Source organism: Phragmites australis, chromosome 19 (genome assembly GCF_958298935.1).
Source record: "Phragmites australis chromosome 19, lpPhrAust1.1, whole genome shotgun sequence".
In the NCBI taxonomy this organism is placed as follows: Eukaryota; Viridiplantae; Streptophyta; class Magnoliopsida; order Poales; family Poaceae; genus Phragmites; species Phragmites australis.
The window spans coordinates 821,340-843,176 of record NC_084939.1 but is presented as its reverse complement, the minus strand read 5'-3'; the positions used below and the strand labels follow the sequence as shown (position 1 = coordinate 843,176).

At 42.1% G+C, this 21,837-nt stretch overlaps 2 protein-coding genes across 2 annotated transcripts; one reads left to right on the top strand and one right to left on the bottom strand.

The window, feature by feature from the left end:
• Window positions 1-555: 555 nt before the first annotated feature.
• Window positions 556-16,367, bottom strand: LOC133900864 (disease resistance protein RGA5-like). The gene is made up of 6 exons (XM_062342125.1): window positions 16,179-16,367; window positions 15,273-16,104; window positions 11,333-12,290; window positions 9,975-10,761; window positions 6,673-7,438; window positions 556-2,938 (listed from the first exon to the last, which is right to left on the bottom strand). Exons 2-6 carry the CDS (start codon window positions 16,094-16,096, stop codon window positions 874-876), a joined length of 5,400 nt encoding a protein of 1,799 aa, XP_062198109.1. The 5' UTR covers window positions 16,097-16,104; window positions 16,179-16,367; the 3' UTR covers window positions 556-873.
• A 328-nt stretch (window positions 16,368-16,695) lies between these two features.
• On the top strand, window positions 16,696-21,721 carry LOC133900861 (disease resistance protein RGA4-like). The gene is made up of 3 exons (XM_062342122.1): window positions 16,696-17,787; window positions 19,226-21,247; window positions 21,369-21,721. Exons 1-3 carry the CDS (start codon window positions 16,832-16,834, stop codon window positions 21,463-21,465), a joined length of 3,075 nt encoding a protein of 1,024 aa, XP_062198106.1. The 5' UTR covers window positions 16,696-16,831; the 3' UTR covers window positions 21,466-21,721.
• The last annotated feature ends 116 nt before the right edge of the window (window positions 21,722-21,837 follow it).

Genomic DNA, 21,837 nt, shown 5'->3' with positions numbered 1-21,837 from the left:
CTTCAACTTGGAGAATCTCTTCTACCAGTGATCTTGTCTTTGATTTGAAAGTTTATTTCCTCAAGTTGCAATATTTTTATGGTGATAACTCGTGGACTGAGTTTCACTGGAACCTAAGGTTCATATATAACCATGAGAGCCATGATTTCCTTTGTGTTCTTTTGCAACTTGTTTCTCTCCAGATTTTACTTCCGCTTGAGTTGTTGAGGTGCGTTGGGTGGAATAAAGGAGAAGGTCATTTCGATTCAAAAGAATTTGGTAAGACACATATTCACCTTATTCTAGTCGTTGTTCTCGGTTCTACACATATGAACCTCCCTCAGCTCACCGCAGGCCCTCATGCCAATGTGGCGGAATGGTGGCATGAGGTTTCGACGACCACGCCCAAATGACGTACTCATCTATATTTGGTGGAATGTATGAAAGAAAAGAAACCGTCACACCTTTCAGAATTTAACGAGGACACCGAATCAAGTTGCAAACCAAATGGTAGAAGACGTCCTCCAAAGGAGACGGACAGTCTTTTCAATGGGCTGACAACCTTATCCTTAGGGTCAAGCGCTCTGCTGTTTTAGCTGCTTACAGTTTCGTTTAACGACTATTTTCTCCTTTTTATTTTTGTGAGGGCTAGACCGTGCTTGAAACTCATGTAAATACTCTCTGCTCCCTCTCTTAATTGATTCCGGCCGAGCTCATGCCGTTCCGGCAAAAAAATGCACCGTAATGTAATAGAAAACTCAAGCAAAACGGATAACAAATAAGTTCTCTGCATGTCTCCTGCAGAGATTTTCGGAACGGTGTGAGATATGAGCTGATGGAAGATACAGTCCCGCAGTCCAGAGGATGAAGACCATACGGTGGCTGACTTGAGCGTCACTTTTGAGATTTCTGCTCTTGATTCTGTACCATATCGCGTTTATGTCTTCTTTCCAGTTCCAATACTGGATGGTTGGGGATTTTAGATATTTGTTCTCTGATGGCGGCCTCGGCAGCTTCCACATCCAAAGCTGTAGCACGCGAACAATCGATACTGGCATGGACTCGTGCCAGGCAATAGAGGTGTTGGATGCCAAAATTGAAATCACCGTATCGAGTTTTTGTTTCACGTACTAGCATGCGAAACAAAAGCGTTCGGAGCTGCGGCATGGCTCCTGCTTCAAACTGCAGCCCCATCCGACCATCCCAACACCCGAACACGAACACCTTGAGGCGCTGAAAGCCATCCTTGCTGACGGTACACCTTCCTCTGGTACCTTCTTTTGAATGTAGATCGAGCAAGACTAAGTTAGGCAAGTTCCCGAGGGCACGGAAACCTTCTGCTTCTACTGTCTTAACTTTGATATCCAAGCGCGTAAGGGCAATAAGGCAGGCCATCTCCTGTGGAACTTCTGAGACATATCCACCACCCACTTTCAGCGTAAAATTTTGGAGGCGACGCGGCCTTATGCGGACCCAACAATCCAGCAGCAAGTCAAACAGATCACAGGGGTAACGAGAAAAAGTAAGGGACTGCAGGTTTGATTTTCCCACCTCCTCGAGGAAATGCTTCAATCCCTGTCGGTTGGTTTCGGTCGCATGCAACGTATCATCAAATCTTACCCCAAGCAGTCTCAGCCGCGTCAACTTATTAACAAGCTCTGCCGCATCATGCAGTGAGTAATTACCACCCACATGGACTTTAGATAGTTCCTCCAATTCTTGCATTTCTCCCACTCCTCTCGACAGTTCCAAATCACGAGCAAGCAGAGACACCAGCTTGGCAGTTCTAAATACTGGTAAATACCTCACCGAGGTTCGCCTCAAATCTATGGTCAACAAGTGCTCTAGTTCCATAATGTTTTTTGGCAGCTCTTGGACATCGGTCCGTCCAAGTGCCAAGTATCTCAGCAGAGACAAATGTCCAATGCTTTCCAGTTGGTGGTCCTCCATAACCTCACAATCTTTAAGATCCAACACTCGTACATGTATGAAGGCCGAAAGATGAGGTACTCCAACTCCCCCAAAAACTGTGAGCGATCGGACTTTCTGTAGATCGATATTTTTTTCCTCATCAAACAAATTCTGTAATGCATATCGGTTATTGTACCCAGCGATGGAGATTCGGCGAATCACATCATGCTGCATACATGCTGGATCTTCAATATCCCACGTCACAAAATTCTCTTCACTGGACAGGGATGTGATGAAATCATGAACGAAACCACCGACTTTACAACCCATGGGCATCTCATAATGTTCCCTCTCCTGCATATCTTCCCACATAACTGATCCAATCAAGTCAATCAAGTTAAACATATCTTCCCACATAACTGGTTCAATCAGTTTCCTGGCGATAAGCTCTAGAAAGTAGCTTTCTCCTGTTTCCAACCAAGTTTCCTCTTTTCTTTTTGGGAGAAATCCTTCAGCTATCCATCTACTTATAAGGCGATCCTTCTTGATCACATCGTTCTCAGTGAAAGCACTCAGATACAAAAGGCAACTCTTCATATCCCGGGAAAGATCGGAATAACCGATGTCAAATATTTTCCTCATCCCGTCCACACTGAGAGGATCCGCCCCTGCCAGTTCCATGCGTTTCTCAACCATGTCCCACTCTGCCATTTCTGCAGGTTTACTGGCCAATACGCCGGCTATTACACTTACTGCCAAGGGTATGCCACCACATGCTTTCACTATTTTCTCTGCAACATCTTCCAGTGCAATAGGACAACTTCTTCCGGCCCCAAATACTATACTCCGAAATAAGCTCAGCGAATCCTCAAAAGCGAGAGGCCCCATGTGATGTATAAAATTGGACGAATGTTTAACACATGATTCAGCTACATCACTGACGCAGGTTGTGATGATTATCCTACTTCCACAACCATAATCGGGCAGAACACGTTTCAGGGCGTCCCACATCTCAACAGACCATACACCATCGAACACGAAGAGGTACCTAAAATACAAATATTTTGAAGGCAATTTATTAGCAGTACGCGGCACCAGTGGGGCTGAGGTGCCACACTGTTGTACTTGGCAGGAAATATATATAAAGGTTAGTTGCAGAGAAAGATTACGTATCGTAAAGAAATATAACTGGCAATGGTGGTGGTCAAACCCTTCGCAGTAGTTTTTTTTTTATTGCTGCAAGGTTTTTATTACTCCCTTTTTCATAAGGCAAAATAGGCTTTAGGACACCACACTCGAGTGCTATTTCGTGAAGGAAAAACCATTAACTATTTCCTGGGTTTAAATTCCAATCTCTCAGTTACCCCCTAGCCATCTGATTTCACTTGCTAGCATTTATGTTGTCAAATTTCACTAGCATCGTATTCATAGTTACAAAAACTTGATTTCCAGATATATTTTTGCCTTTATTTCCCATTTACTTCTTTCTACTTACTATAAATGTATAAGAGAAACAAGAACCTTCGTTGAGTTTCCACGTATCAATGACAACTCCATTTAAAAGCCATATAAAAAATGTTATCACGTACGGTAATTGATAAACCGATACTGATGAACCATCAAGTATTTGCATTTATATTGTATTGTCATAGTCTCTCTCACAGGCATATCCTATCGCCTCTGACCTCTGGTCGTCGCTGCCGCTTCCACAAAGCTGCCAAACTTGCCAAATTGCCATTGTTGTCTCCTTTAGATCACTATGGACCTGTTTGGTTTACAACGAAGTGAGCCAAACCAAAATTTGGTAATGCCAAAACCCGGGCAACACCAAAAGATTGGTAAAATTTTGGAGTTTAGTGTGCAACCATGCTAACTTGTGGGCAATGCCAAAATTTGAGGAGAAAAATGATGTTGGGAGATCCTAGCCATGCCAAAGCTTTCCAAAATTGTTAGTATGACAGGGGCTCCACATTTCATTGAATTATTTTTTAATTAAAATATAGTCAAGTGAAATCTTGTTTTATAGATTTAATTACAACGAATATTATGGTGCAAACGGATCTCAAATCCTTTTTACGGTTTAGGATATATCTTCATTTCAACTGTGGTCACCCAAATGTTAAAAAGTTGATGCAGCTAACCACAGCTTGTCACCTATCCTAGCAGATTCCTAGTGGCTGCGCCAATTCATGGGCGTGCAAAAAGCACGCCCTGGTTTCTGCCCGCAATGATACTGCAGGAGCTTTGGTGTTGCCAAATTTTTTAGGTGATACCAAAGATTGGTGTCCTTCCAAATGCTAGCCAATTTGTTGAAGGTAATACCAAACATTGGTAAAGTATTTGTTGGCTGAGAAACAGTCCCTAAGAGCGCTGGTCGGACTCTGTTGTCACTGAATTTAAGCTCAGGAGTCCGCTTGATTCAGCCTCTACTAGGCTTGACAAAGCACCCCATCCCGATCTAAGATTTCCCAAGTCCTCCCTTGTCCTATATGATCAGCTCCTATCTCAGTGTTGTAGGGATAGAGCTCGGGCTCCAAGGATTTATGGAATGAGTTCTTGGAGCTGGAACTGGTGTAGACTAAGGATATTAATGGGTTATCTTGTTTCTATTTTAGATTAAAAATAAACGTTTAAACAACTCTTCAACAATTAACTAGAGTACTTGAGAGTCATGGAAACAAAGATGTGGTAATAGAGCTCATTTATAAGTGCAATTAAGTAAGGGAAAAGTAGGGGGAAAAGATGGAAAAGTTTCCCAAGAGTGCACAATGATTAATATTTGGTAAAGGGTGGGAAATGATTAAACATCTTTATATTTTGGATCAAAGGAAGTGCAAAATAAGGTGATATTTTGGACATCTATAGGATCTCAAAATATAACTCCGACCATGAGTTTTTTTTATTGTTTTAGGTTTGTAAAAGTCTGATAAAATTATAATGCTATGAAACAATTTTGAAGGAAAATATATTTTATTATTTTCATGTGTCTAATCTGAATATTCATTAAGATAATGCTGGCCAAAGTTAAAATAGTTTGACCGTATGTGGCCTAGACATCACCCCTTTTTGGCCGGAGGAATCATATCTGTCTCTAAATAGATGTTATTTTGTATATTGTCTCAGTCCTGAATGTACATTTCTCATTTATTATCAATTAAAAATATTTGACAAGTTAGGGCATATTTAATACACATTAGAACCTGATTGGTGAAAAAAATACTATCAGCTGATAAATCTGAGGGGAGAGACCAAGACCCCTTTGGTCGGACATTCCCGGTAAACTATTCCCTCAGAGTCATACATACATGAAGATCTAGATAAAGATAAGATCTTCAAAGTACAACTTTGACCACTATTATGTATTCAAATATACTTGTAAAACACGTTTTGAAAGGTAATGATAGTCCAAGTTTTGAAAGTTTGCCCGGAACAACATCCAAAACGTCGTATAGGAGCAGTACCTTCGCTTTCAAATAATTGACACTTTTGACCAATTGGTTTATTTGCAAATACTTGACACAGCACTCCCCTGTGAAATGCTTTCACAAAGTTCCTCCGTTACTCCGTGATTTGTTTTGGCACGATAGTCTAAGTAGAACTTTGTCCCAAATTCTCTTGCAATAAGTTGTTATTAAGTAGAAAATCGTAAACCATGTGAATGTGCATGGAAAGAACTAATTATACTACTTTTGTATCACTAAACCTAGACATAGTTAGATTATTTTTTTATTGAAGTATACAAAGTTTGAGTTTTGAAGAAAATGCAAACCTTTTTTTTATTACAAGGATGATGCCTGTGTGCACACCACATGCCCACCACACTCACACGGGCGTGAGTATGCCCTCTATCACCGAAGCTACTCGTTTTTGTGTAAATAGTTGCCATCTAGATTTGTATACTCATGCCTCTACTATCCCAACAAGAGGTGCCTCTACTATCCCAACAAGAGATGGTTCCTCATAAATTAAGTTGTTTTATGGTGATCCATACTATCTAAAGGTAGAAGTTAGTATAAATCTAATCCGACAATTCACGTGATTGGATATTTTGGTAATTATGATAATTTTGTTAAAATTACCCACCATATTTTTGCTAATAGAAAAATCGACGCCGCAAACGTCGAATCGCTAACCCTAGCCGATGGGTAGCAAATGAACTCTTATGCCGAATACAGATTATAAATGTTAAAACGGCAATAAAATATTACTTTATTTAGAGACATATAACTGCAGTTAATTACTTTCATACCACATATTTTTCTCCCTAAAATAACCCTAATACTACCATACTGCTCACATATACTACCTATACTACCGGTGAGAAATGAGTAGTATTCTGACTAATTTAGACTGTTGGACTCTAAAAATAGATGGCTCATATTAATTTAGATCCCGTAAAATTTCTCTATAAATTTGGATGGAGGGAGTGTTCCACGTCGGGTCTCGTTATTAATTTGCGATTGAGATATCATCGAGGGGTAGTATTTTTGTCACATTTTATATGAAACACATGATTGCCTAGTTATGCATGTTTGTTTAAAAGTATCATGTATTTGTAAAGGAAGGTAGTAGGACTATCGTTTTGGATCATTCGACATCAGTTTTTAAAAATTGTTCAAAGGTTAGCTCAATGCAACTGCAGGTTGCTTTGATGATGATAATGCCCATCTCGAAATCTTCACACGTTAGAAACGAAATGATCAAACACTATATAATCTTCTCTTCAATAAACAACAGCTAAAATTCTTTGATGAAAAATGAGCAACAACTATACGTACGTACCTCTTGTGGTAATATCTTAAGTAGCCAAGCTTTGATATTATGTCTCTGAGAAGCATTTTTATGTTAACCTTCTTGGACACAGTTACAAATGCTTGGCGCTCAAATCGCCCTTGGATCATATTATACACCTCTTTGGCAAGTGTGGTCTTGCCTGCTCCTGCAGACCCCAATATGCATACCACTTGCAGCTCTCGTTCGCCATCGATCAGCCGCCTTGCAAGTTGGTCTCGCTGGCCATCAACTCCCACAAGGCCCATTCCCTTATCAGAGACTGTGGACAACAGTGACTCACTTGCCACGTAGTAGCTTGATCCCAAGGCGCGCATTTCAGTCTTACACGCCATATTTCCTAGGCCTGCTTTCTCCATTTGTCCGGTGATGTTTCGAATCTGGTCAATGAATTTTTGCAGTGTAGCCCATTTCTCAGGATACCAACTAGTAGCCTGGTGAGCGCATTTGTCAAAGTAGAACATGAGATCATCAATGTAGTCCTCAATGTCGTACGTCAGCTCTCTCATTTGATTCCTGCAGTCCTTCAACTCTATGCTCGGCTCAGCCATACCTGCCAGCTGCTCAAGATGAGTATCCATTTCATCAATTTCGTCCTTTAGGATCACCGCCTCCTTCTGCATGTCTCTGAGCTTCGCGTACCGCTCCCCCATTAGAGTCGTGAGCTTCATTATAATAGAATTCATGGCCCCAGTGGATGCGCTTACCAAAGCATCCTCCATCACTACTGCTGGCTTGCTCTCAACTTCCTTGAGTTCTGCATTTTTTGTGTTGGTTCACATTATGATAAATAACAAGTACAATGTGAAATGAAAACAAAATGCAAAAGAGATAGAGAAATAAAGGAAGACAACCGTAAATTGGATAATGCAAGGTACGGACTCTGTATTCATCCCAAATCAAGCATGATATATATCGGTTTGTGTTACCACTAGATTAGGTTCTCCCATAATGCTCAACTTGTACCTTGCATTTGCATTTAAGCTCTCTCCCGTTGCTAAGCCGTCGAACCATTCTCATAAAGTATTATTTTTGGACACTGTAATACTAAAAACAATATTGAATGGGTATATATTTATCTTAGTCGTCTGCCTTCATCCACTGATGGCATCTGCAGTGGGTTATCTTTTAATAGTTTTCTTACTTCATTCTGCGATGCTTACACACTACATCTGCGGTGCATGTTTAGGGTTTGGAGCAGGGGTTAGGGATCGGGGTGATGTCCTTTGGGCTTAAAGGGATGCATGGGGCGACGACCGAATTGTGGGCAGTGGCGTGGCAGGACAACGAGGCAATGACGATGGCACTGGTGCTGCATGCAGCAAGAGGGTGCTGGCAGGGGAGGGAGGCACAGAGGTGTGCCCTTCCTGATCCTCTCATACTATGAAAAGATCCTCTCAATGCTCTAACGCTCACACCGCATATGGACATAATATATAATTTCATTCTACGGAGCCTATAGAGCACTGGCTCGAAAACACTGGGTTAGCAAAGTGGCGGGCGGTGGTCATGGATCTGAGCATCATTGGAGACGCGAGGAGGAGGCGGGTGGAGTGAATGCATTTGCATAACAAGAAAGAAGTATATGGAGGAAGGCAATGAATAGTAGAATATGGTTTTGGACAATTGGGTCAGCATCCAACTGCTATCATTTATCGAGTGTATTTCTGCAAAATTTCAGTTGTTTGGCGAATGACCCTCCCTAGGTCTGAAGTCATATTTGAGCCATCCACCTCCTACTAGTAGTTATGGGTTTGATTGGTTGGGTGGCTAAAGCCGGCAGGCTGATGGAACCAGCTCGTATTTGGTTGCGTGCTCAGCACTGATGGGTACGCTTCGTAAGTGTAGTTTAGATGGATCTAAATTTAGTTGGTGATTTTCTTATTTGGTTTTAGATCTCTTCTGGCTTGTGTGATTTCTAATGGCTTGCTCGTCTCTTTCGCTCTTGTCCTCCACAGGATTCTCAGGCTTTGTATATATATGGAGGCATCGTACATCATCTAAAGTCTTTCTTGCCATTGTTGGAGATAATTTTTCTGTTTACAGGATATCCTGAGTATCTATCAGTAGTTTCCTTTCATCTAGAGATTCTTTTTCAGAGATAAAGGTATGTCTTAAGAATTACGGAAAATCTTAGGGTGCCTAGATATAGTAATTATCCAGTAGTCATCATCACCTAGATACGACCTTTCTTTCGGTATAATTTTTCCATGATAGCCACTTGGTTTGCACACCAAGGTTGTGTCTTATGCAAGAATAAAACTTTTCCCTTTCTCCCTATTTCTCTTTCACCTCTCTTTCGTTCAATTTTTTATTGATTGTAGTTAATAATTCCAAAATTATAGAAGCAGCCAAGCAGCGATATCTTTAAGAAATAACCAAAATTCACGATAAAAGGATTAAATAAAATAGGAATCCACCAGAAAAAAGCATGTCCAAAAGTCATGAGAAAAAGATGCGATAGTATGTGCACATGACTAGTGGTGAAAAATATATTGCAGATATCCATATTATCCGATATCCATATTCAGCCAAACATAAATATGGTAAGAAAAATTCATATCCATTTGACAGACGGATACGAATATGGATATATCTGAATTTGTTTCCCAGATATGAATATGGATATATCCGAATCTATTTTCCCAGAAATAGATATAGATATAGATAATATATGTATCCGAATATGTAGAAATATTTTTATAGGAATATATATTTGAGTAACATAAAGTTCTATTATTTTATCTTATTGTTTTACTTAATTCTTTCGATTCAACCTATTATTTATTGTTTGGTATTGTATCATGTATATTGTAGCGATAAATCTGGACCTTTTATCTCCCATCCAATGGTCCAAAATCATCTAAAGTCATGGTATTATATTAAAAGTGGCTCTTTGCTTTAGGGTAGATGATCAATCCACTAAAAATGAAGCTCCTTATATTGAATTACCATCATGCTCGTATCAAATAAATTTATTATTTCACAATTTATTGGTAAAATTGTAGGATATTCGTATACAACTGAATCTAGTACGTATTCGGATGCGGATTCGTATTCTCATTTGAGGATATTCAAATTTGTATTTGTATTCATATTATGGTTAGCAATGTGAAAAGTGGACTATTCGATTCGTATCCGATCCATATCTACCCCTACAGATGACTATCAAACATTTTGGAATTTTGAACTGTTAAATACTATTGCTAATTTTGGAATAAAAAGAAGTATATGAACTGAAAAATGAAAAAAAAAAGAGAAAATAGTATTGCAGTTATATACAATTGGTGTACCTTCTGTAGTCTGGTGTTTTTCCTTTTGTGAGGCTGTACTCGTTTCTTTATCTCTATCAAAAATCCAATCCACCAATTGTATGTTGATGATAGGAGGACTTGGATGCTGGTTAAAGGCTTCCTCCAATGCAAATTGTACAGCTTTTCTGCCAGACTCGTCACCACCAGCACCTCTAATTTTTGCAGAGAACACTTCAAGGCCTGTCAAGTGCTGGAAGCCAGCATCTACGGGGCTATATTGCTCCATTGTGTTAGCACTGAAACCTAGCTTGAGCCTTTGGACAGTAAGCATAGCTCCTTCCGTAAATCCCACGCATGGTGCGGTACAAACGAACTTGAAATAATTGAGAACTGAGAATCCCTCCTTGTTGAAGATGATCCTTTCTGCAGGGGCAGTCCGCACATACAGTGAGAGAGCAGCAAGGGCAGGCAATGCTTTGAGGGTATCAACATCATTGCTCGACAGGTTTTGTAGCGCAATCTTTAAAATGCGGAGCTTGCTCAGTTCTTGGATCCACCTGGGGAGGCTCGAATTTATACAAATCCTCGGCGACAGCTCAAGCCTCTCAAGAAGGGTAGGAGCAGGGGACACGGTGCTAAAGCCATCAAAAGAGCTGTTCTCGCTTGAAGAAGCTCCATAAAAAACTAGAGATTTGAGGTTGCTGATTTTCCCCAGGATTGAGGCAAGACGTTCCATGTTGCCAACCAGACGGTTGGACGGTGCTGGAGAACAGGTCAGATGAAGATCCTGCACATTGGTCAGCATGCCGAGGTCCAGTAAGCATAGCTCCTTCCGTAAATCCCACGCATGGTGCGGTACAAACGAACTTGAAATAATTGAGAACTGAGAATCCCTCCTTGTTGAAGATGATCCTTTCTGCAGGGGCAGTCCGCACATACAGTGAGAGAGCAGCAAGGGCAGGCAATGCTTTGAGGGTATCAACATCATTGCTCGACAGGTTTTGTAGCGCAATCTTTAAAATGCGGAGCTTGCTCAGTTCTTGGATCCACCTGGGGAGGCTCGAATTTATACAAATCCTCGGCGACAGCTCAAGCCTCTCAAGAAGGGTAGGAGCAGGGGACACGGTGCTAAAGCCATCAAAAGAGCTGTTCTCGCTTGAAGAAGCTCCATAAAAAACTAGAGATTTGAGGTTGCTGATTTTCCCCAGGATTGAGGCAAGACGTTCCATGTTGCCAACCAGACGGTTGGACGGTGCTGGAGAACAGGTCAGATGAAGATCCTGCACATTGGTCAGCATGCCGAGGTCCAACACATTGTTTCTTGAGCTAGTGCTGAGGTTAAAATACCCTAGACTGCGAAGTGATGTCATGTGGCCAATCCCATGGGGCAGATCAGCTTCGCTTGGAAGGTGGAGGTGCAACAAACACTGCAAATGGACAATATCTGATGGAACAACAGTTACTCTTGCATCTACTTTCAGTGTCCTTAAGTGTTGCAACCCTCGAATCTTGGCTGGAAGCTTGATCTTCGTATTGCATTCAATATTCAGATATCTTAGCTGAAATAGTTCTCCGATTGTAGCAAGGTCTAACCTCGCCTTGCCTTGATCAGTCCAAATATGAAGAACCAGAACTCGAAGAAGCCTATAATCCACAATGGATGGCACACATTTGATGAATCCAGAAAATAAAAGTGACCGAACTTGGGACATTCTGAAGCTTCCCGGTATCTGTGCACTTTTTGCACCTCCAAACTTCATGGAAAGTCGACGAACCTTATCAGGAAGTCCTGTCACTGTTTCGAAATAATCTGCAACACAGATGAAGTTGTCCTCCATAGATTTGCATGCAATAAAATCCAGTACCATGTGATGAACTGTACATGACAACACCTCATCATTATAATTGGTGTCTAAAGGTTGGATCATTCCGCTGATCACAAGCTCGTCAAAATAACCCCCTGCAGCTTCCTCAATGTATTGCCCTTCTACTTCAATGACAAAACCTTCAGCTACCCACTGCTTCACCAAATCATCCTTCTTGATCGTGTAGTCCTCAGGATATATACAAAGATATAGCAGGCATGTCTTCAAATGAGGTGGAAGATCATTGTAGATAAGGTTTACAGCTTCTTTCATCACTTCCGAATTACCAGAGAATAATTGTTGTGATTGATCATCACTGAGAGGTCTCATCTCATATATACACTCTGGGTTATAACTGCAGCAAGCTAAAGCAACATCCTCAATTTGTGTGGTTGTTATTATTCTGCTGCAAAAATTGCCCTTCGGAAAAGCATGGCTGATGATATCCCACACTGACGTATCCCACAAATCATCAACTATAATCAAATAACTGCAAAATATTTTTGTGCACGGGAAGTACATTATATTCAATCGAGCAAAAAGCAAAAGCTAAACAAACACAATCAAGATAAGAAAGAATATATTATAGAAACATTCTATATCAGTTGTATTGCCCAACATATTGTTACAGGTTGCTAAACAAATATGACATGGTCCATTGGGTTGGAACAAGTCGGCCAATATAGCCAAACAGATCAGATATTTGTCTCAGAGACCGCATTGGCCACCTTGCCAACCAACTCCTGGCCAGTCATTTGTTTTCGACAGTCGCCCACTCTAGAGTTAAGCAAGAAGAATGAATTATTCTCGTTTCTTCCTAAAGTTCTGTCACCCTAACCTCTCTCAATCCAACCAAGCCGCAGCCGCCTAGCCTTCTTCCTAGCCGTATTTATCTCGTAATGATTTAGTGACCTCTTTTGTATCAGAGCTGTTGATCATCCATGGCTACTGCTGTCCCAGTTACCCTTAACCTTCGGAGCTGAGTCACATGTGACAGAGACATTGCTACTGGCTCTGATATCCTACGCATATTAGATGGCATAATGCATGTGGTGTCTAAGAGAATAAAGAGGATGTGCAACATGTCCTTGCAAATTCTGCGCTCTGTCACCTCTTTGGCAGTAGCATAGGCTACGGTGCCGCCCTCATCATCAAAACCTCCGGTATTAACCCAGCTACAATTAGCGTGGCAGCACTAGTGGTTTACTCTACAATCACTTTATTATCAAAATCTCCATTTATTAAGATCATGTTTCACCTTCATCTCCCTCTATTTGTGTGTTTCTTTATTAGGTTAGTCCACGAGGGATGTGTGTTCGTTGGCTGCACATTCTAGTGCCCTAGTTAAATGTGGAAGGTGTCACTGTTAGGTGTGATGTTATGAGAGGTGAACGGTGATAGGTTATGTCTTGACTTTCTAGATCACTAATGCAGGGTTTCAGGTCTAGAAAAGACACACTCAGCCATGGCTTGCTCTCACACAGATGCTGTTAGCATTACAATGGTACCTATCAAATTTATACACTTTACTGAAGCGTGAACCGACTTTTCAAGAACACCGTTCATTTATATATTTCCTATCTGATTAATTTCTGTTTTAGTTCAATATACTAAATTTTAGTAGCATTTAATTTTGTTGCCATCATTTTTATTACCTGTTATTCATTCATTTCAACTTTGCTACAATTAAGCAATATCCAAAAATCTCAAAAACATAGGTAGTGCATTCACAGAGATATTCTGCTCTATGTAGATATGATACTTTAACTCTTTCAGAGTAAGCTATCCAGAAGAAGCGGACAGGCTTGTAGCCCAGTGACAAACCTCCAAGAGTGAGGGGAGCCGACAGGGGGTTTGATCCCCCGTCCCGCATGGCCTCCAATGAAGGCCACGCAAGGAGCCTTGATCTAAAAAAAAAAAAAGCTATCCAGAAGAACATGTGAAGTTGAGTTGCAGAGCTTTCGGCCATCAACAAGGCACCAACGCTAAATGGGTGCTTTCAGCATTTAACAACCACCAATTAATAGAACAAGAAACCACAAAACACCTACTTACATTGCAGAGAATTACTTTAAGTACACATATATAAGCATCTTGCACGGCAGATGCCCTCAAATGCCTCTGGTTGGCCTCCAACAATAGGGTCAATTTGGGTGCTGCTCTATGCTTGTTTTCTAAGCTTCCATAGAAAAAAGCAGTTGTGAAAAATCTCATAGCTATACAATCAATGCACCACGTCAATACTATTTTTTTTAAAAAATAACTGTGACAAAAAAGTTCTAGAAATTCTCTCATTAGTCGATAAAAAATCCAAACCATTTATTTGGTGGGGTAAAATTATAACGGTTTAGATTACTCTAGCACATAAACGGCATCTACCTCATACTACTTCATTTATCTCCAAACTTCATAAAAGTCAAATATAAATTTGAGTATATTGGCCCTTAGTAAAGTTTTTAGCACTGGCATGGGCATCCTTTCTATATTACTCCCATCGGTCAAATATATTTGACCCCGTGGACAACAATACAATACTCAAAGTGTAGCTTTGACCTTTATTTGATTATAAAGTAAATTTCACAAAACTACAATAAAATTGTAAAAACTATCACATAATCACACTTTTAAAGATCAATTTTGCAAAGCTACACTTTTGTTGTTACTCTGTATTGCAAAACTATATTTTTAAGAATTATTCTCATAGAACTACACTTTTCTCGGCATTCCGTATCATAAAGCTACACTCTTGTTGATATTTGTATCACAAAACTATACTTTTTTTGTCACTCGGTATCACAAAACTACACTTTCAGAAGTGTAGTTTCTTAAATAGAATGACAACATAAGTGTAGTTTTGCGATATAGTTTCTTAAGACGACAGTTTTGAGATATGAAATTATCTCTCACGATTAATGGACAAATTATATAAAATACTGCAAATTTTAAATCAAACCGAAGATAATGAAAAAAACTCTACATTCATTTTTTTAGAACAAGTAGCAATGTGTATATTGAATCATATTCAAACATATCATAAAACTTAAGAAAAAAAGCATAAAAGTTTTAGTTTTATTTAATGAATAGCTTGACTTCAAATATTACAATTCTAGGGTAAGATACCATGTTATACCACAGCATGCAACTTCGCGGGCTGACTACAAGATTTCAAAACAAGAGTTTTATTTTTAAGTGGCCGACGGTTTCGTTCATTTGCTATACATTTTTTTATACCAAAAGTCTTGTCTGGAATTATTAGTCAGTGATGTTTTATCGGTGATTCTGTTTTCACCGTTGGAAAATATCCTATTTACACTAGAAATACCCTCGGTCATTTGAATTCTAAAGGAATGCACTAAACCGTCGGCCACCCACAAATAACCCTCAGGAAAAGGCTGAGATCTTGCAGTCTAGTTACCGTAGCACACTAAGACAGGGTGTTTTGCATTTGTACACAACAGATGAAGGTACGTACGTTTTGCTCTTTAGATGTGTGTTGATGTCGTCGGTGAGGGCTTGCACATCAGAAAAGGCGCCCTGGGACCGTGGCCCCTTAATTTGTGAGAGCATGCTCATGAGAAGCCTCCTGGTATCTGGGTTTCGAGACACCCGTAGAAAACCCCGGCAGTGGAACCTCCCCCCATAGTGACGATACAATCTTCTGGCAAGTGTTGTCTTCCCAACACCTGCAAATCCAAAGATAGGTACCACCTTGAGCTTTGGCTCCCTGTCGAAAGCCAGCAAATCGACGAGCTTGTTCATGGGATCGTCAAGGACCGAATGTGGAGTTTGTAACATAGAGTTGACGATAGTTTGGAAACCAGTAAGAGCATCCTGACATCTTTTGCGTCTTTCTATCGGATCCTGCTGCAAACGAGCCCTCAATCCAGCAAGCTTGCATGTCTCGTGTCTTTCTCCCAGACCCTGCAAACGAGCCCTGAACTGTGATATGTCTTCAACAATCAGAGGGCGCCGCCGGTTCTTCTTAGTCTGGATCCAAGGAATCTTGCGGACACCACCGGCGGCATTGGAGTGCAACACCGTGTTCAAGTAGTCCTCCATGTCATAAGAAAGCTCACGCACCTCCTTCATCCAGCACTTTTCCATGAAGGAAGGGTTATCCTCCTCTGAAAGATCCAGGAGGGAGGTGTTTATTTTTTCAAGATCTTCTACGAGATGTTGGAGCTCATCCTTAAGAACGCCCTGTGGCAAACTCTGCTCGGTTTCCATCAATCGACGGAGTTGCACAAGGAGAGGGGCCATGGCGCCCAGCGAACAAGTAACTCGAACCTCCTCCATGTCTCCCCCTGCATATGGAAGAACACAAACAATATCACAGACAGCTCGTCAAGAAGAGTGAGACAGGGTGAAGATTAATTACCAGCCAAGGAAGTCACTTTCCGAGTGGATCTCTCCCAAGGTTGCGGATGGACATAGCAAATCGTGGAATGGGTGCGGTGCGGTAGCTGGCCTGGTGGAGAAGGGGGCTTATATTATAACTGGAAGACAACAACCTTGGGACATATCCAGCTAGCGGATGGGCAGTCTTGCAAATCGTGGCGAATTCTCAATTTCTCGTCGTCTATTTTAGTGGATGATTGATTTTTATGAAACAACGACCGCTCGGTTCTTCTATAGGACGCTTTTACGTCCGGGGCACTGCAAGTTCCTAAAATTACAAAGTTTCATATTGGCACTCTAGTTTTAGGGAATTATTAAGATTCAGCCCAAAATGCATAATTGTACCGAGATTTAGGCATATTACATTGTAGCCCCAGCATTTGCAATTTTCATTCTTGCCCGCCTGTTACAGTATTCGGGGAGAGGGAGGGAGAGAGAGAGACTTCCTCGATATGCCCCCGATCCTAAAGTGTCGAATAAAAAAGAAGGAAGAAGTATATAAAACACTAGGTCCTTCCTCACTATGGACTCTATTTTATCACTTCACTGCCATACCAACCGACATGTACACATCGCGAAGCAGGTGTAGGTCGGAGGAGTTGTGATCTCGAGCCAAGGAGGAAAGAGAAATCGATGGATGCTGCCATAGTCAGCGCGGTGCTAAACTTCGCCCTGCCGAAGATCTATGAGGCGATTAAAGGAGGAAGAAGAAACCAGCGGCAGGACCTTGAAGATGACGTCCGATCCATCGAAACAGAGTTTAAGTTCATTGAAGCTGCCATCAAAGATTATCGCAATGATCCGAGCTATGTGCGCGAAGCCTGGATCAAGGCGCTGAGGTGCTTAGCGTACGATATTGAGGACTGCGCAGACCGCTTCTTGCCTCCTATCTTCGGGAAGGAGATAAACCGTCGGCAGCTCGCCGACAAGATTGGTCGACTCAAGAAATTAGCAGAGGGGATAAGCGAGAGCTTAAGGCGTTACATCAAAGAGAAGCAGGGGCCACTAGAATGTGCTCCGTCTTCCGCCTTGGTAGCACCACCGACGCCCTCCTCCTATCCACAAGGGCAGGATGGTCAGGGCGTTGCTCTGGATGACCTGGTCGGCATGGAGGAGCACCTCCATGATCTTCGGGCGCTGGTGATGAGCCCATCAGAGAGGAAGCTCAAGGTGATCTCCATCGTTGGCTTTGGTGGCATGGGCAAGACTCTTCTTGCCGACCTAGTGTACAGGGATACGGATGTGCGGAAAAAGTTCCCTCTGCAAGCTTTTGTTCTCTCGGCAGGCAAGGATAAGCACAAGATTCTGGAAGAGATAATAGAGCAATTACAAGCTCAAGGCGTCAAGGGCAAGGGCGTGCATGTGGCGAGTGCCTCCATAGACGTCCCACAAGTTGACAAGGGCAAGGGCATGCTTGGTGCGAGCACCTCTACCCAAGCCCCACAGATAGAGAACGGCCTCTTCGGCGAGGGCGCCTCCACTCGTGGCCAACAGATCGGGGTCCATGATGGTGCGAGTGCCTCCGGTGAGGTCTCGCAACACATGAATGACGTAGACACACGTCTAAGATTACGCCTAGCGGCCAACAGGTAATTAGTTTTTCCCACATCGCTAATCTGCTCGCTGCTTTTGGAAGATATTTTTTCTGTTCTAGAATAATTTGAAAGGTTAATTAGAAAATTGATGGAACTCCACTTAGATATGTTTTGGTTGCTGCCACAGCAAACTTCAGCAAGTTTAACCAAATACGGTTATTGTTTGATTTATGACCATGGTTGCAGCATGCTACAATTTCTTAGCTTTTAGCCCAGCAGTCATAAACTCATTTACCATCTAAAACTTGTTACTCCCTATGATTCCAAATAAGATTGTTTTAGTCTTCTCAACTATTATCTAAATGTAAATCATCCTAGCATTTTTAGACATTTTTTCTCTTTTCTTCATTCCTTGCCCTTGCTTAATAAATGCTTTCACTCTTACAAATAAATGAGTTATTTTCCCCAATGTAATATAAATAAAGGACAACAAGGTTATTTAGTCTACTTTCTTAATTCTAGTGTAAAAATCTAAAACAACTTACATTTGCAATGAGAGAGACTAATTGTTAGTATGGCGAATGATTTTCCACAAGAGGTAAACTGAAAAGACCACGCATAATGCGTGTTTCATTGCATACACATACAAGGAGATAAAGTCTGTTTGAATCCAACACAGCATGGCTTAGAGATAACAAGCAGGTAACAAACGCTCTAAGAAAAAATTGAAACTTGGCCAGCTAAATGTATCCAAGCGAGATACATCCAACAACACAGTGTAAATAACAGAACGAAAATAAAATATTTAAACTATCAATGAGATTGAAGTATGGGTGAAAACATGACGGATATTTCCCGCCAGTCCGCCTGCCTGAAGGCTTACGAAGCAAATATAGGATGTAACAATGGTTATCTGATACTATTTGACACTATCCATGTCTGACACCATCCCACTGTTCTACAGAGGGGTCGACTGCTCCCCCATGGCTCTCTGGGGGTTTTTGGCCTCTGGGGGTTCTCGGGCTTCAGAGGCTTAGATCTCCATAGCGACTCGGAGTCTGGGGGTCTCCGAAGGGGTTCCGGAGACTATAATAGTCTGGTGGCCAAATCGGCAACAGTCTCCTTAATTCTTGCCTTCAGGGAGAGCCTCCGGGGGGCTCTGATGGTGACCCCCAACAAGACTAATATCAAAGCAATAACTTTGTTTATGTTTCTCAAACTTTGATAAAAATAATATTTCAGATTTACACATCTAACCATGACCGCAGTTTGGCTAGTTAGTTGTGAAGGAAATTGTAATACAGTTTATTCTTTTGGAACAATTATAATATTGTTTATGAATTGAGAATATTCTTAATCCCCTCAGTTCAATTAATAATTTCTGATCAATCATTGTTCCTTCGTGGAAAATCGAGGAAAGGAAAAGAAAAATGCTGCTGCCAAGGAGAGTGAATATCCAATAACTTCTCTTTTCTCAATTTATCTCTTATAGGTACTTCATCGTGATTGATGACGTACAAACGAAAGAGTTGGGCGCTTCTATAATAGATGCCTTCCGTCGGGCAGAGGAATTGGAGGGCAGAATTATCGTGACGACGACCATACAGAAGGTAGCTACAAGCTGCAGCTCTGGTCACGATCACGTGTACAAGATGAGACGACTCGATGATGAGAAAGCAAAAGAGCTGTTCTTCAAACAAGTTAGCAAAATGGGGCCACTCCCTGGTGAGAGTGAGCAAGAGTCATGGGACATCTGGAAGAAATGTGACGGTGTACCACTTGCTCTGGTTAGCATAGCCCAGTCCTGCAATGGAGATCTTGGCAGATGCAGAGATGCCTGGAGAGAACTCTGTACGTGTACCACGGAACGGGACAGGGACTACTGGCTAGGAAGAATGAAGGCGATACTTCACCATAGCTACGACAGTCTATCTGGCCTCGGTCTCGAGGTCTGCTTGCTATACTTTTGCCTGTTCCCATATGGCCATCCTATCAGGAGGGCATCTCTGATAAGGAGATGGCTGGCAGAAGGCCTCGTAGTACCAGAAGTTGAGGGCAGTAAAGTTCCCCTGGCCGATGCTGCTGTGGAGAACTTCAAGACCCTCATCGAACGGAATGTCATTTGGCCCATCCCAGAAAGCTACAACCAGAAGGTGAAGACATGCCAATCTCTCGGGATGATGCTGGACTACGTTTCCCGCAAGTCTGAGTCGGAGGGTTTCATCATGTTGTCTTGTGATGAGACGTGTGAACCCGAAGACATCCGCCGGCTTTCTCTCCATCATACAGGTGCTGCCGACGACGGATCGGTCTTGTTCAATAATGATCTACGTCGCCTGCGGACTCTGGCGGTATTCCGTAGCAACGAAGGCAAGGCTGCTTTGAATTTTTCCAGCTGTGTGCTGCTCCGGGTGTTGGATCTAGCGGCATGCCATGGTCTGGGTAGCAGGCAACTCAAAGAAATATGCAAACTGTTGCGGCTGCTGAAATATCTGAGCCTCCGGGCAGAGATTACAGTGGTCCCACGGGAAATAGCGAGACTGCAGTGCTTAGAGACACTCGACCTGGGGAAAAAGAGAGAGGAGGTAGTCACGGTGCCAGCTGAAGTCCTCGAGCTGCCCAACCTAAAATACCTCCTTGGGAAGTTGAAGCTTCGCAAGTACAGGTGGAAGAGAAATCTAGAGACGTTCTTAAAACAAAAAAGTAAGCTGGAGACGCTAGCAGGATTTGTCACCACCGGCAGGAGCCGAGATTTTCCACAGCTGATGTGCCATATGAGCCGCTTGAGGAAGGTGAAAATGTGGTGCGTTTCCCATGCAGATGGCAGAACCTTGACTCATGATTTTTCAAAAGGCATCAAAGAATTCCTTTGTAAAGCCAAGCTTACGCCCCGCGTCCCTCATTCCCTTTCAATTGACTTCCGACAATGCACGGTACCATTCCTGAACTCTATAAATGCTCCTAATGATCTTCCTGCCAAAGAGGATTCTGGTAGTATTGCATCCCTGAAGCTGCGCGGCGACCTGAGCCAAATTCCCGCGTTTGTTGCTAATCTGCTTGGCATTAAAGAGGTGTGCCTTTCATCGACTACCCTTAGCTTGGAAGCTATTCTAGCCGGCTTGAGCAACTTGTCTGTATTACAATATCTGAAGCTGGATGCACGTAATATTGATGGCGACGTCGTCGTCATACGTCCGGAGCAATTCAAGGGCCTGAAGCGGATGTGCATTGTGGCCGAGCAAAGTCTGCCCCGGATAACAATCGAAAAAGGAGCTCTGAAGCTTCTTGTCTCACTTCATCTGCTCTGTCAAGATCTAGATGGTCTTTCTGGTGTCCAAATCCAACACCTCATGAGTCTCAAGGAAGTTGCACTCCACCGTGCAGTCACCGAACAAACAAAAGATGCTTGGAAAGCAGCTGCGAGGGGCCATCCTAAAGGGCCCAACGTTTTGTTGATCGACCCTCGCCGAGATGAAGAACCGACGCAACTGTGCCCTCCAACCCAAGCATCCAGGTCAGGTTTTGTCCCTCTACTTCTTTCTCATCTTCACTTGTGCTATACTTTGTTTCTTTTTGTGTTTTCGTTAATTAGGAAACCCAGTTATAATGACAGTATTACCGCTTTTGTTATGCAGTGGAGCTGCTCGGGGAACGCTGTCAAATGTAGCTACGAAGTCCAGACAAATAGCTGGTGCCATTTTCCGCCTTGGTGCAGGGGCTGCTACAAATTAATACGCCTCAGTTCCGTGCTGCAGCTGCAGCTGCCAAGAGCTGGGATACGGATTTGTCTCCTTTCGTGCCAACCGGTTACCTTTTTTTGCGTCAATAAAGTTTACCATAGTGTCCACTTTGCTTTTTCAAAATCACATGTGTTGAGTGTCCAAGTTTACCATAGTGCCAATCGAATGTGTTGAGTGTCCAAGTTTAAATTCAAGTTTTCTGCTACTGTTGTATACTTTTCTTTAAAGATGGTCGCTATTGTTGTGTACTTTCTTGAAGATGCTAGCTATTGCTGTACCTTTCTTTTAAAGTGATCCGTGATACCATCTAAATAGCCAGCACGCTGGTAGCACTTAGAAATGTCAATGGCCCTGATCCCCTTTC

Coding starts and splice junctions, on each gene's coding strand:
- LOC133900864 (XM_062342125.1), bottom strand. CDS start 16,096: ATGGAGGAGGTTCGAGTTACTTGTTCGCTGGGCGCCATGGCCCCTCTC. Junction 10,762..11,332: donor ACCTCCACCTTCCAAGCGAA/GCTGATCTGCCC, acceptor TTACGGAAGGAG/CTATGCTTACTGGACCTCGG. Junction 7,439..9,974: donor AAAACACCAGACTACAGAAG/GTACACCAATTG, acceptor CAAAAAATGCAG/AACTCAAGGAAGTTGAGAGC.
- LOC133900861 (XM_062342122.1), top strand. CDS start 16,832: ATGGATGCTGCCATAGTCAGCGCGGTGCTAAACTTCGCCCTGCCGAAG. Junction 17,788..19,225: donor TTACGCCTAGCGGCCAACAG/GTAATTAGTTTT, acceptor TATCTCTTATAG/GTACTTCATCGTGATTGATG. Junction 21,248..21,368: donor CCTCCAACCCAAGCATCCAG/GTCAGGTTTTGT, acceptor TTTGTTATGCAG/TGGAGCTGCTCGGGGAACGC.